Genomic DNA, 14,066 nt, shown 5'->3' with positions numbered 1-14,066 from the left:
TGAGATTAATTTGTATTCAGACGAACACTAGACTGACATGCGCATGTCGTCTAGGCCTCAGGCCCACATGTCTGCCGTCCAACCACTTCCCACTGGCCCCATTAAATCCGAACACGTCAATGGGTCCGCATGTCAGCCATCCAGCCGCCCACACCGAGGTTCTTTTTCATGGCTAGTCCGTGCGCGTGGACCGGCCAGTCCACTTCCAAAGCACATCCACACTATTTCCCTTCCCGACAAGCTCTAGCCCGCGTCGCCCATGCTCGCGCCGGCGGCCGTCACCCGTCGGCCAACAATGGGGATGTGGAAGTGGGGATCCCTGACGCGTCGGAAAAGCGCGACCATGAAGCGGGGTCGTCTTCTAGATTGTCGGGGCCAAGGAGCGCCGCCGGCTTTTCCATCTCGGCGACCTCCGCGGCGCCGGCCCTACATCATTGTGGAGTTCTGGCGAGCTCAAGCAGTCTGGAGGATAGAGTTAGCCAATGTACTGGCATGGCATGCTGATCCTCTTTGGAAACAGTTAACAGAATGTGTTGTCTGAGGAGAAGAATATGTGCAACTTCTGAAAAAAAAGCAGATTCCATTATCTTCTAAAAATCACCGGCATGAAACAACGACAGGAGATAAAGTTGCCCGCCCAAACAAATTACATGGTCATCACCATTCACCAATCCCAGCCCTGAGTCTCTGACTACTGAATCAACAATATATGCTGCACGGCATGTATGTTGCAGAGCCTGGTCGAGCTTCAGGACAATTGATCCACATGTGCCGATCAAAGCCCCCCGCTTGCTCCAGCAAACAACCATACCAGGAGCTGGCAGGAACGGGCATATGGATTTTTTTACCATCAGACGATGTTAACTGAATTCAGAGAAAGTGTTTTGTATCTGAAAAGTCTTGGACTGAATCGACTGCGTCCCCGAGTTGCGGGTCAGACCGCTGAAGCCACATGGAAGTGGCCAGCTTCATTCGTAGCCACACCTGCCTCTTTTTTTCCAAAATGTGATTGGCAGTCTGTTTAACTGAGATGCACCTCGTGAGAGATTCTGCCTTTCTTCTTCAAGGAGCACTGCATTTCGACATGATTACATTTCAAGAACAGGTGAGGTGCTCCACCATATTCGTTCTGTCTTCGGCATACAGAGCATAAGGGATCATCATCAATGCCTCACATTCAAACATTCTTCTGGGTCAATGGACTGTCCCATGCAAGCCTCCAAATAAAATGGTTTACTTTACCTGGACAAGGCAAGCTCCAAATTAACTTCCAGGCTTGATTCTTTGTACCATCCGCATGCATCACTTGAGCTTTCCACAGCTGCACATGTCCTGCATGAGCCAAACACATGACAGTTCTCAACAACATTGCTTATGGAAATATACCAAGATAATGTGGTTCCTATGAGAAGAACATAAAAGATAAGGGCTCCGCTGAACAACAGCCTCCCTGTATTCGACTATTAGCTGGAAACAGTTAAAATAAAGGCTATTAGTTCGAACTTATGTGTCACACCTAATCAGCTGATTAGTATGCCTAGGTGCTGGCTGGCGGGCCCAGCCAGCTGGCCTGCCAAGTGGAGGCGTGGGTGCGTTAAGGGTGGCCGCCTGTGGCCGTGTGGAGGCATGCGTGTGTAGATCATTCTCTGTATCCAAACCTTCCTCTACAATCCTAACCCCTTCTCCAAGCTCATCCCCCTTCCTCACCTGCTCCCTCTCACCTACTCTAGATCGCCGATCCCCTCTCCGATCAGGGGCGTTACATTGGTATTCAGAGCCAAAAAAAATTTCCCCCTCGCCGCCGCTGCACCTTCTGAAGCTTGGGAGGTGGATCGGTAACATCCACCGCGCACGGTGCGAGTCCGCTCGTCGGATCTCGCCCAAAATCCGTCGCGGGGTTCGATCCCCTTTCAGGCAGGAGCAACGGCGCCCTCGAAGCCCTCCGTTGCGACGCGGCAAGTCCTGGAAGCCATGGAGGAAGGGAACGCCCACATCGCGAAGATGCTCGACTCCCTCCTCACCAAGCTCGACGAGCAAACCGCTCTCCGCGACAAGCAACTCGAGGTGCAGATCGCCTTCAACAACCAGATCTCGGCGGAGCTGCGGGGCCTCTCGCGGCAGCTCGATCTGACGCAGGCAGACATCGATGCGACCTGCAAGACCGTCGACGGCTCGACCTCACCAGCGGGCTCTGTCACCACGCTGGTACCACCACCACCACCGCCGCCGCCGCCACCACCGCCTCCGCGCCATCAGCCCCCTCACGCGGAGCCCCATCGTCCCGCCTCTGCTCACGCTCGTCTGGGGGACAACCGACCACCACTCAATCCGGTTCCCCCTCTCGGTGCGCCCATGGCTGGGGTCACCGCGCCGCCACCCAGCCCCAGCCACCCAGAGAGCTCCTACCACAAACCCCCAAAACACGATTTCCCCCGTTTCGACGGATCCGCACCCTACCTATGGCTGGATCGTTGCTTGGCATACTTTGAGCTCTACAAGGTGGGTCAGCAATTTTGGGTGCCTACCGCTGCTCTGTACATCGAGGGGCAGGCGGCACACTGGCTCCAGGCGTTTCGCCAGAGTCACCGCAACCTGACATGGGACATGTTCTGCGCCGCCGTGCTCGAAGAGTTTGGTGCGGACGAGTTCGAGCTCACTATGCATCGTCTCCTTCAGCTACGGCAGACGGGCAGCGTCGCCGATTATCGCACGGCGTTTGATGAACTCATGTATCACCTTCTGGCGTTGGATCCCTCCATCAACAACAAGTTCTTCATCACCCAGTTTTTGTTGGGACTGAAGGACGAGCTGCGCGCTGCAGTTCGTCTACAAGCCTCGTCGAGCATCATCCGCGCATCCGTGCTGGCGCGCATTCAGGAGGAAGAGCTGGGCACGACACGTCCACGGGGCCGACCAGTTCCTCCATGGCGTCCTCCTCCACCAACAAACGCGGCTCAAGCCAAGCGGCAGCCCCGCGCGTTGTCGGCGACGAATTCGCTCGGGAGCGCCAGTTGCGGGATTACAGGTGCGCCAACAACCACTGCTTCAAGTGCGGCGACAAATACTCACGGGAGCACCGCTGCGCGCAGCCGGCACAGTTGCTCACCATACACGTGGGGGAGCATGGGGAGGTTCTCTCCGACGACGCGATCCATGCTCTCCAGCTCTTGGACGAGCCCGCTCCACCAGATCGGCCTGCGGAGTGCTGCGTTCTGTCAGCCCAGGCGCTGGACGGCTCCGACTCGCCGAGCACTATTCGCCTGCGCGCCTTGGTCGGGAACCAAGTCATGCTGCTCCTCCTCGACTCGGGCAGCACCCACAGCTTCGTCAAGAAGAGCTTCGTCGACCGCATCGGCGCACAAACCCAACCTCTGCCGCCGGTGGAAATACGGGTTGCCAACGGCGATCGCCTCACCTGTGATCGCATCATACCCGACCTGAAGTGGTGGATGCTGTTGGGTTTCGTAGTAATTTCAAAAAATTTCCTACGCACATGCAAGATCATGTGATGCATAGCAACGAGGGGGAGAGTGTTGTCTACGTACCCAATGCAGACCGACTGCGGAAGCGATGACACGACGTAGAGGAAGTAGTCGTACGTCTTCACGATCCAACCGATCAAGCACCGAAACTATGGCACCTCCGAGTTCGAGCACACGTTCAGCTCGATGACGATCCCCGGACTCCGATCCAGCAAAGTGTCGGGAAAGAGTTCCGTCAGCACGACGGCGTGGTGACGATCTTGATGAACTACAGCAGCAGGGCTTCGCCTAAACTCCGCTACAGTATTATCGAGGAATATGGTGGCAGGGGGCACCGCACACGGCTAAGGAATAGATCACGTGGATCAACTTGTGTGTCTAGAGGTGCCCCCTGCCTCCGTATATAAAGGAGTAGAGGGGGGAGGCTGGCCGGCCAAGGAGGAGGCGCCAGGAGAGTCCTACTCCCTCTGGGAGTAGGATTCCCCCCCCCCCAATCCTAGTTGGAATAGGATTCGCGGAGGGGGAAAAGAGGAAGAGGGGGCCGGCCACCTCTCCTAGTCCTAATAGGACTAGGGGAAGGGGGAGGCGCGCAGCCCATCTAGGGCAGCCCCTTCTCTTTTCCACTAAGGCCCACTATGGCCCATTTAGCTCCCGGGGGGTTCCGGTAACCCTCCCGGTACTCCGGTAAAATCCCGATTTCACCCGGAACACTTCCGATGTCCAAACATAGGCTTCCAATATATCAATCTTTACGTCTCGACCATTTCGAGACTCCTCGTCATGTCCGTGATCACATCCGGGACTCCGAACAACCTTCGGTACATCAAAATGCATAAACTCATAATGTAACTATCATCGTAACCTTAAGCGTGCGGACCCTACGGGTTCGAGAACAATGTAGACATGACCGAGACATGTCTCCGGTCAATAACCAATAGCGGGACCTGGATGCCCATATTGGCTCCTACATATTCTACGAAGATCTTTATCGGTCAGACCGCATAACAACATACGTTGTTCCCTTTGTCATCGGTATGTTACTTGCCCGAGATTCGATCGTCGGTATCCAATACCTAGTTCAATCTCGTTACCGGCAAGTCTCTTTACTCGTTCCGTAATACATCATCTCACAACTAACATATTAGTTGCAGTGCTTGCAAGGCTTATGTGATGTGCATTACCGAGAGGGCCCAGAGATACCTCTCCGACAATCGGAGTGACAAATCCTAATCTCGAAATACACCAACCCAACATCTACCTTTGGAGACACCTGTAATGCTCCTTTATAATCACCCAGTTACGTTCTGACGTTTGGTAGCACCCAAAGTGTTCCTCCGGTAAACGGGAGTTGCATAATCTCATAGTCATAGGAACATGTATAAGTCATGAAGAAAGCAATAGCAACATACTAAACGGTCGGGTGCTAAGCTAATGGAATGGGTCATGTCAATCAGATCATTCAACTAATGATGTGACCTCGTTAATCAAATAACAACTCATTGTTTATGGTCAGGAAACATAACCATCTTTGATTAACGAGCTAGTCAAGTAGAGGCATACTAGTGACACTCTGTTTGTCTATGTATTCACACATGTATTATGTTTCCGGTTAATACAATTCTAGCATGAATAATAAACATTTATCATGAAATAAGGAAATAAATAATAACTTTATTATTGCCTCTAGGGCATATTTCCTTCAGATGCAGGGGCACACCTTCTCGACACCAATGCGCGAGCTCGACATCGATGCTTACGATGGCATCCTTGGCATGGACTGGCTGGCGCAGCACAACCCCATGACCTGCCACTGGCAAGACAAGTTCGTCTCATTCCTCCACGACGGCGAGCAAGTCACGCTGCGCAGCGTCAAACCCAAGGCCACCGAGACCCTGACGGCGGTGGAGCCAGCAGAACTTCGCAAGTTGATCGCCGACAACGAGGTTTGGGCAATGGCCATGGTGGATGCTTGTCCGCCCGTGCAGACCAAGCGCAAGTCACCGAGCCAGACCCCACTCGCCGACCTCCTCGACGAGTACACCGATGTCTTCGCCGCGCCCCAAGGACTGCCGCCGCACCGTCAGTACGACCACGCCGTCACATTGGTGGAAGGGGCGATTCCGGCCAATACTCGCCCCTACCGCTACTCTCCCCTGCAGAAAGACGAGATCGAGCTGCAGGTCCGCGAGATGCTGGACTCGGGGATCATTACTCACAGCGTGAGCCCCTACGCGGCACTGGTGCTGCTCGTCAAGAAGAAGGATGGCACCTGGAGGTTTTGCATCGACTACCGCCGGCTCAACGACACGACGATCAAAAACAAGTTTCCCCTGCCAATCATGGACGAACTGCTCGATGAACTGGCGGGCGCTACGGTCTTCTCCAAGCTTGATCTACGGTCTGGCTATCACCAGATTCGAATGCGTGAAGAAGATGGGGCCAAGACGGCGTTCAAAACCCATCACGGCCATTTTCAGTTCCGCGTCATGCCGTTCGGCCTCACCAACGCACCGGCAACATTTCAGTGCCTGATGAATGCAATCTTCAGTAAGTACATTCGCAAGTTCGTCATCATTTTCCTTGACGATATTCTGGTCTTCAGTGAAACGATGGAGGAGCACCTGGAACATGTGCGCACGGTGCTGGAGTTGCTCTGGCAACACCAACTCTATGTCAAGGCCTCCAAGTGCGAGTTTGCCACCGACCACATCGACTACCTCGGGCATGTGATTTCACGCGAGGGCGTCGCCACCGATGCGGAGAAGACCCAAGCCATGGTGCAGTGGCCTACGCCTACGACGCCGACTGAACTTCGCGGTTTCCTCGGCCTTACAGGCTACTATCGCAAGTTTGTGCCGCACTACGGCATCATCGCCAAGCCACTCACGCAGCTCCTCACCAAGAAAGGCTTCGAGTGGTCCGAGCACGCCCAAGCTGCGTTCAACCTGCTCAAGCAGGCCATGGTCACCACACCGGTGCTCGCGCTTCCCAACTTCGACAAGCCGTTCGCCATCCAGACGGATGCCTGCGACACGGGCATCGGCGCGGTGCTCACTCAAGAGGGGCACCCCGTGGCCTATTTTAGCAAGGCGCTGGGTGCGCGCAACCAGAAACTCTCCACTTACGAGAAGGAGTTCCTCGCGGTTATGATGGCTGTGGACAAGTGGCGACAGTATCTACAACGCGGGTCGTTCGTGTTGGGTTTCATAGTAATTTCAAAAAAATTCCTACGCACACGCAAGATCATGTGATGCATAGCAACGAGAGGGGAGAGTGTTGTCTACGTACCCACGCAGACCGACTGCGGAAGCGATGACACAACGTAGAGGAAGTAGTCGTACGTCTTCACGATCCAACCGATCAAGCACCGAAACTACGGCACCTCCGAGTTCGAGCACACGTTCAGCTCGATGACGATCCCCGGACTCCGATCCAGCAATGTCGGGGAAGAGTTTCGTCAGCACGACGGCGTGGTGACGATTTTGATGTACTACAGCAGCAGGGCTTCGCCTAAACTCCGCTACAGTATTATCGAGGACTATGGTGGCTGGGCGCGCCGCACACGGCTAAGGAATAGATCACGTGGATCAACTTGTGTTTCTTGATCTCTCTTTGGTGCTAGCCCTGCCCCTCCATTTATATGTTGAGCCCTCGGGTCGAAACTTGGAGTAAAAGCCTCCACAAAGTCGGTTTCACCCGAAAGGCAAGAGTCCTTCTCGGACTCCAGGGCCAGACGCCAGGGTTCCCGGCGTCTGGACCCAGACGCCAGGGACCCTGGCGTCTGGCCCCTGGACTCCGCAAAACTTCCTTTTGCGCTTTCCAAAAACCTTGTGGGCTTTCCCCTTTGCACAAATAAAGTGTTCTCGTACCCAAACATTTCGGGAAACATCCGGAACCCCTTCTGGTGATTTCCGGAACCCTTCCGGTGACCAAACACTATTATCATATATATCAAACTTTATCTCCGGACCATTCCGGAGTTCCTCGTCATGTCCATGATCTCATCTCGGACTCCGAACAACATTCGGTACATCAAAATGCATAAAACTCATAACAACTGTCATCGTAACTTTAAGCGTGCGGACCCTACGGGTTCGAGAACAATGTAGACATGACCGAGACACGTCTCCGTTCAATAACCAATAGCGGGACCTGGATGCCCATATTGGCTCCTACATATTCTACGAAGATCTTTATCGGTCAGACCGCATAACAACATACGTTGTTCCCTTTGTCATCGGTATGTTACTTGCCCGAGATTCGATCGTCGGTATCCAATACCTAGTTCAATCTCGTTACCGAAAAGTCTCTTTACTCGTTCCGTAATACATCATCTCACAATTAACATATTAGTTGTAATGCTTGCAAGGCTTATGTGATGTGCATTACCGAGAGGGCCCAGAGATACCTCTCCGACAATCGGAGTGACAAAACCTAATCTCGAAATACGCCAACCCAACATGTACCTTTGGAGACACTTGTAGTACTCCTTTATAATCACCCAGTTACGTTGTGACGTTTGGTAGTACCCAAAGTGTTCCTCCGGTAAACGGGAGTTGCATAATCTCATAGTTATAGGAACATGTATAAGTCATGAAGAAAGCAATAGCAACATACTAAACGATCGGGTGCTAAGCAAATGGAATGGGTCATGTCAATCAGATCATTCTCTTAATGATGTGATCCCGTTAATCAAATAACAACTCATTGTTCATGGTTAGGAAACATAACCATCTTCGATTAACGAGCTAGTCAAGTAGAGGCATACTAGTGACACTTTGTTTGTCTATGTATTCACACATGTATTATGTTTCCGGTTAATACAATTCTAGCATGAATAATAAACCTTTTATCATGATTATAAGGAAATAAATAATAACTTTATTATTGCCTCTAAGGCATATTTCCTTCAGTTCGACATCCTCATGGATCATAAGAGTCTCTGCAATTTGGGCGAGCAACACCTCGAGACAGACGTCCAGCGCAAGGCCATGTCCAAGCTCGTCGGCCTTCAGTTTCGCTTCCTGTACAAGCGCGGCCTCGACAACGGAGCCGCGGATGCGCTCTCCCGGGTGCGCAAGCTCATGGACGTGGCCGTGCTCTCGATCTGCCAGCCGGCGTGGTTGCAAGAGGTGGCTAACTCCTATCCAACGAACGCGGAGGCTCAAGAGCACCTCCAACATCTAGCCGTGTCCAGCCCGGATGCAAACGGGTACGAGCTCCACCGTGGCGTCATTCGTCGTCAAGGCCGGCTCTGGATTGGGGCGAACACGACCCTGCGCACCAAGCTGATCGCCGCGCTCCACAACAGCGCGGTGGGCGGCCACTCGGGCGTCACGGCGACTTATCACCGTGTCAAGAAGCACTTCGAGTGGCGTGGCCTGAAGAGAGACGTGGAGGAGTTCGTGCATCAATGCGTCGTCTGTCAACATGCCAAGCACGAGCACACCAGGCCGGCCGGCCTCCTCGCGCCTCTGCCCATTCCTTCGGCGCCATGGGAGGACCTGACGATGGATTTTATCGAGGGCCTGCCGGCGTCCGAGAGCTGCAATTCCATCATGGTGGTCGTCGACCGCTTCACCAAGTTCGCGCACTTCGTGCCACTCCGCCACCCCTTCACCGCCGCGACTGTCGCCCGCGCGTTCTGGGACAACATTGTGAAGCTGCACGGCATCCCTTCGTCCATCATCTCCGACCGCGACAAGATATTCATGAGCAACCTCTGGCGCGAACTGCTTGAGAGCGCGGGCACCAAGCTCTTGTACTCAACGGCGTACCACCCGCAGACTGATGGCCAGAGCGAGCGGGTGAACCAGTGCCTGGAGATGTACCTGCGCCGCGCCGTCCACGATTCCCCCAGCAAGTGGCGCCGCTGGCTACCGATGGCTGAGTTCTGGTACAACTCGACCTTCCATTCATCTCTCCAGTGCACACCCTTCAAGGCCCTGTATGGCAGAGAAGCCAACTTGGGCGCAATGGCAACCTGGGCGGAGGCGACACCGGCCGGCGACGACCTGGACTGGGTAGAGCATACAGATGCCATACGCGCCCAGCTGGCGCGTGCCCAGCACCGCTTCAAGAAGCAGGCGGACAAGCACCGCGTCGAGCGCTCATTCCAAGTGGGAGAACATGTCTTGCTGAAACTGCAGTCTTATGTGCAACGCTCCGTGGTCTCGCGCCCATGCGCCAAGCTCGCCTACAAGTTCTTCGGCCCCTACACCGTGCTTGAGAAGATTGGACCTCTGGCTTACAAGCTGGATCTGCCGCCGGACAGCCGCGTGCACCCGGTCTTCCACGTCTCCCAGCTGAAGCCGTTCACGCCGGACTACTCACCGATTTTCGCCGAGCTTCCCCGAGTCGAAGACCTGTCTGCGTCGACGACAGAGCCCGTCAAGATCCTGGAGAGGCGTATGATGAAGCATGGCGACGCGCCCGTGGTGCAGCTCAAGATACAATGGTCGTCGTCGTCCCCAGACTCGGCCACCTGGGAGGACTACGACGTGCTATGTCGGCGTTTTCCCACGGCACCCATTTGGGAGGGGGAGGCCTCTTCTTAAGGAGGGGAGAATGTCACACCTAATCAGCTGATTAGTGTGCCTAGGTGCTGGCTGGCGGGCCCAGCCAGCTGGCCTGCCAAGTGGAGGCGTGGGTGCGTTAAGGGTGGCTGTGGAGGCATGCGTGTGTAGATCATTCTGTGTATCCAAACCTTCCTCTACAATCCTAACCCCTTCTCCAAGCTCATCCCCCTTCCTCACCTGCTCCCTCTCACCTACTCTAGATCGCCGATCCCCTCTCCGATCAGGGGCGTTACATTATGTAGTAAGTACTCCCTCCGTAAATAAATACTTAACATATATGGTGACCTCTTTATAAATTAAGTGGAAACCGCGGTACACCATCATGTACTGAAATTAGATGTGCATATCTTCAACAGATTAACCAAGCATTTATACATATCTTCAATTAGATGTGCTGTTCATCTTGTACGCTAACAGAAGAACTGAGCTTCTTGCTGCACCTGTACCGCCGGCTCTCCTGCCGGTCACACACCTCCCCCCTGTACCCCCCACCCCCCGCCGGTCAGGCGGTCATACACCTTCCCCCTGTAGCAAGTACAGTTGAGGGTCTTACCACAGTGACCGCCGGATTTCTCCTCCTCCCGCTTCCTCATTGAGCGGTGGCCGTGGCGGGAAGCTACGACGCCAACGCATCTATCGATGCGCGCACGGTCATCTTGCCCGGTCGCATAGTGGGGAGGAAGAGAGATGGGGGAAATAGGCGGAGGAGGGCGAGGGCTCCGGCGCCGGCGAGGGATTGGGATCACGAACATGAGGCCTTCGGTGCGCCTGTGTATATCGCTATGGGCTCCAGTACGCAGCAGCAAAAATCTTGCTTGGGCCTGGGTCAGTCGTGAATAGGCGGCCCACTTAAGCGTGTTCGGCGGACCAGGCTCGATCAAGCCAGCATTTTTTTCAATTATCAACATTTTTTTGCCCTAGAAAAAAATTATCAACATTTTTTTAGGTGAACTGGTAACTAGTTTGGTGATCTATGGAAACATACTTTGGTTAATATTTATCTTTTTCGTCAGGTTTATCATTTATGTTATGCTATGGCTATTTCTTTTCATAGAATCCACTTTCCGCATGACCCAAGTTGTGACACACATATCGCACAAAAGTAGAATCAACCACCGTAACATGAATGATAATCTTAAGAAAATAAAACTAGGATCACTGGATTTATTATCATATTTTATGTGGCTATGGATGTTAGCTTGATTGTGTGTTCATTTTTGTAATTCTGAGAATGAAAAGGCTGTATTTGTTTCTTTTTCCTTTTTTTTCTCGTCAGTTTTTCCCATTGTATATTTTATTTATAAAATATATGAAAAATACATTTGTGCAGTTACGCATGGCCGGTGGACATGGATTGCGCACGAATCGGCGGCATATGCAACTCCGGTTGCACGAGACCGGTCAACAAGCAATTGCAGTTGCATGCCGGTGCGGGAGCGGACAATTCTAGTTGTGTGTGGCGTTGCCTAAAAAAATAAGTTGGGTGTGGCTTGTAAACACGGAAAATACATAAATCTATTAAACCAAAAATTGAAAAGAAACAAAAAAGTAGACAAATATCTGAATCTTCGTGTAAAATCCGACAACACATGAGCTAGGTGGAATTTAGTTAATGAAAACTAACATATTCGTGAAATCTTTTCTAAGAAATATAGGATTGGATTTTAGGAAGAAGAACAAAAAATGGAAACCCATTTTTTTCTAAGTTCCCATAACATTTTTTGTATTTCTGTATTAAAAATTAGAAAACAGGAATATTTTAAAAAAATTGAATGCGTGAACATTATTTGAAACTCCCTGAACATTTTTTGAATTGTTAAAAAATCTAATGGTCTTCTATGACCAATTTAAGGCACCATGCCAAGTTGTTTGAGTTTTAAACAAGTTTTGTATTTTTTGGAGTTTTCTCAGTGAATATAAATGGCCGAACATTTTGCAATATGTATACAATGTCAAAAGTCATTCAAACCTGACGTGGATGCCTACCATGGACATGCCCACCTGCTTGCCAAATTTGGAATCATTCTAAGGATGTTCAAAAATAGACCATGTTTAACGTAGTGTGTCCGGGTAGGCCTTTCAAAAAGCAACAAATTTATTTTTGACATTATGTTAGCTCTTTCCATGTTCAAATTTTGTTAGCTCTTTTTTGAAAATGTTCATGTTTTGACATTATGAACTATTTTTGAAGACACGAACATTCTTTTGAAATTTGTACAACTTTTAAAAATGCGAATATTTGTATTTTATGAACAAAATTTGAAAATACGAACAATTTTTTAAAATAAACAATTTGATTCAAGAGCGAGCATTTTTTGAAAAGGAAAAGCAACGAAAAAGGTAAAACAAAAAAATGAAAAAGAAACAAAAAAATTGAAAAAAGAAATAGTGGAAAAAAGACTGGTTCGACAATGGGCGGGCCCAGCGAAACCGGAGGAGAAGAAAAGGAAATTAAGAAGTAAATAGGCACGAGCATTTAGATCTTGTAGTTGGTTAGTGAAGTTCTCTCTGAAATAAGATCGCTGGGTCATCCGTGAGCGTCTTGATCCTGGAGAGATGTCCGGTGCGCCGCTGAGGGAACCCCTCTTGGCTCTTGCATACTGGCAGGAGCTATCCGAGCGTGCCCTCGTGTGAGCGGCGAACATCTCTGTCATTGCCGCTTCAGAGCTAAGACCTTGGCAGCGGGAATTTCTCACGAGACTGAGGCCATGGAAGTAGCCGAGGACCTGCTGCTCCTGGGCCACGGCCACCCACAGGTTGAACGACGGCGACAGTGCGTGGCGGTGCCATGTTGGCCTCCTCCTCGAGGAATTGCTCTCGCTGGACTCCTCAGAATTCTTGGAGCACGGTGGCGCTCCGCAGCAGGTAATTATTCTGGTGAGTTCTTTGTGGATGCGGTGCTGGACATGGTGGGGAAAAAAAGTAACTAGTAGATGTGATCTATAGAAGAAAAGATGGAACACGCGCAAGAAACACCGAGATCAGCTAGCATCACACGAGTTTTGGAACGGGCCGATAAGCGATTGGTCCAATGATTCCTTATCTTTCAGCTGATATATTGCATTCCAGTATTCGGCACTGATGTAATTGTACAATGGGATACACCTGCTGAAGGGTCGCTATTGCTTTGCTGCTACTTCTACTTCTATAATTTAACTCGCCTCTTATGTACAAGTACTACCTGCCGACACCATTGTGGCACAGCACAATCACAGACCCAAAACCAAAAAGTATATCTTTGCTTCAAACACCATCCATGGAATGGAAGGACGGATCCATCCATGGAGCGAGGGAGTCAGTCGTGCCAGCGGAGGAGCATGACGACGCAGCGCTGGATGATGTAGAGCCTGGCCCTGTGTTCCTTGAGGCTCCTGCTCAAGCCTCCTCCACTCCTCTGGCTCTTCCCCATAAGCTTCATCTTTGCTTCAACACACACACACTCTCTCTCCCTCTCTCTGTGGTGTGGAGAACTGGAGATCGTTGGAAGTGAACGAGGTGTAGTGAAGGAGTGTTGCTGAACTCTCACTCTGGCCAATGATTTCTCCTCGGCAACGGGTGGGCTTATATATAGGGACGGAGGAGGGGGCTAGATTCAGATCCAGATGGCGCACACGAGCTAGGTAGCTGGTAGGGATGAAAGAGGTAGAAGGAAGAAGACGACCGCGGCTTAGCAGTTGATAATGCGGGGCGAGCGTGGGGAGGGAGGGAGGGCCACATGGGCGTGCAACGGCAGACAGCGCAGCGCGGATTCCTGCTGCCCCCGGGACCGCCGGGCAAGGTGGCTCGGCCGTCGTGCTCCGCGTCAGAGGGCGTGCATGCGTGCGGTGCGCTGCCCCGGCCTGGCCCCGGTGGAAAATGTGTCGGGGCACGGCGGCGAAGGGGTCGCTGCCATGCCCACGCACGCCCTCTCGTGCGTCGACCGCTAGCTCCACGCTTGGTCCTCGTGCGCTCCAGCTCAGGCCAGTGCAGGCCACAACCTCTCCCACCTCCGCTGTCTCGTTCCCAT

At 52.0% G+C, this 14,066-nt stretch overlaps 1 protein-coding gene across 1 annotated transcript; it reads right to left on the bottom strand.

The window, feature by feature from the left end:
• Positions 1–13,083: 13,083 nt before the first annotated feature.
• On the bottom strand, positions 13,084–13,718 carry LOC125521185 (small polypeptide DEVIL 4-like). Its single transcript, XM_048686238.1, has one exon. The coding sequence runs from the start codon at positions 13,476–13,478 to the stop codon at positions 13,356–13,358; it is 123 nt and encodes a 40-aa protein (XP_048542195.1). The 5' UTR covers positions 13,479–13,718; the 3' UTR covers positions 13,084–13,355.
• Positions 13,719–14,066: the final 348 nt, after the last annotated feature.

Source organism: Triticum urartu, chromosome 7 (assembly GCF_003073215.2).
Source record: "Triticum urartu cultivar G1812 chromosome 7, Tu2.1, whole genome shotgun sequence".
Taxonomy (NCBI): domain Eukaryota; kingdom Viridiplantae; phylum Streptophyta; class Magnoliopsida; order Poales; family Poaceae; genus Triticum; species Triticum urartu.
The sequence above is the reverse complement of the archived record's forward strand: the minus strand, read 5'-3'. Positions and strand labels throughout refer to the sequence as shown.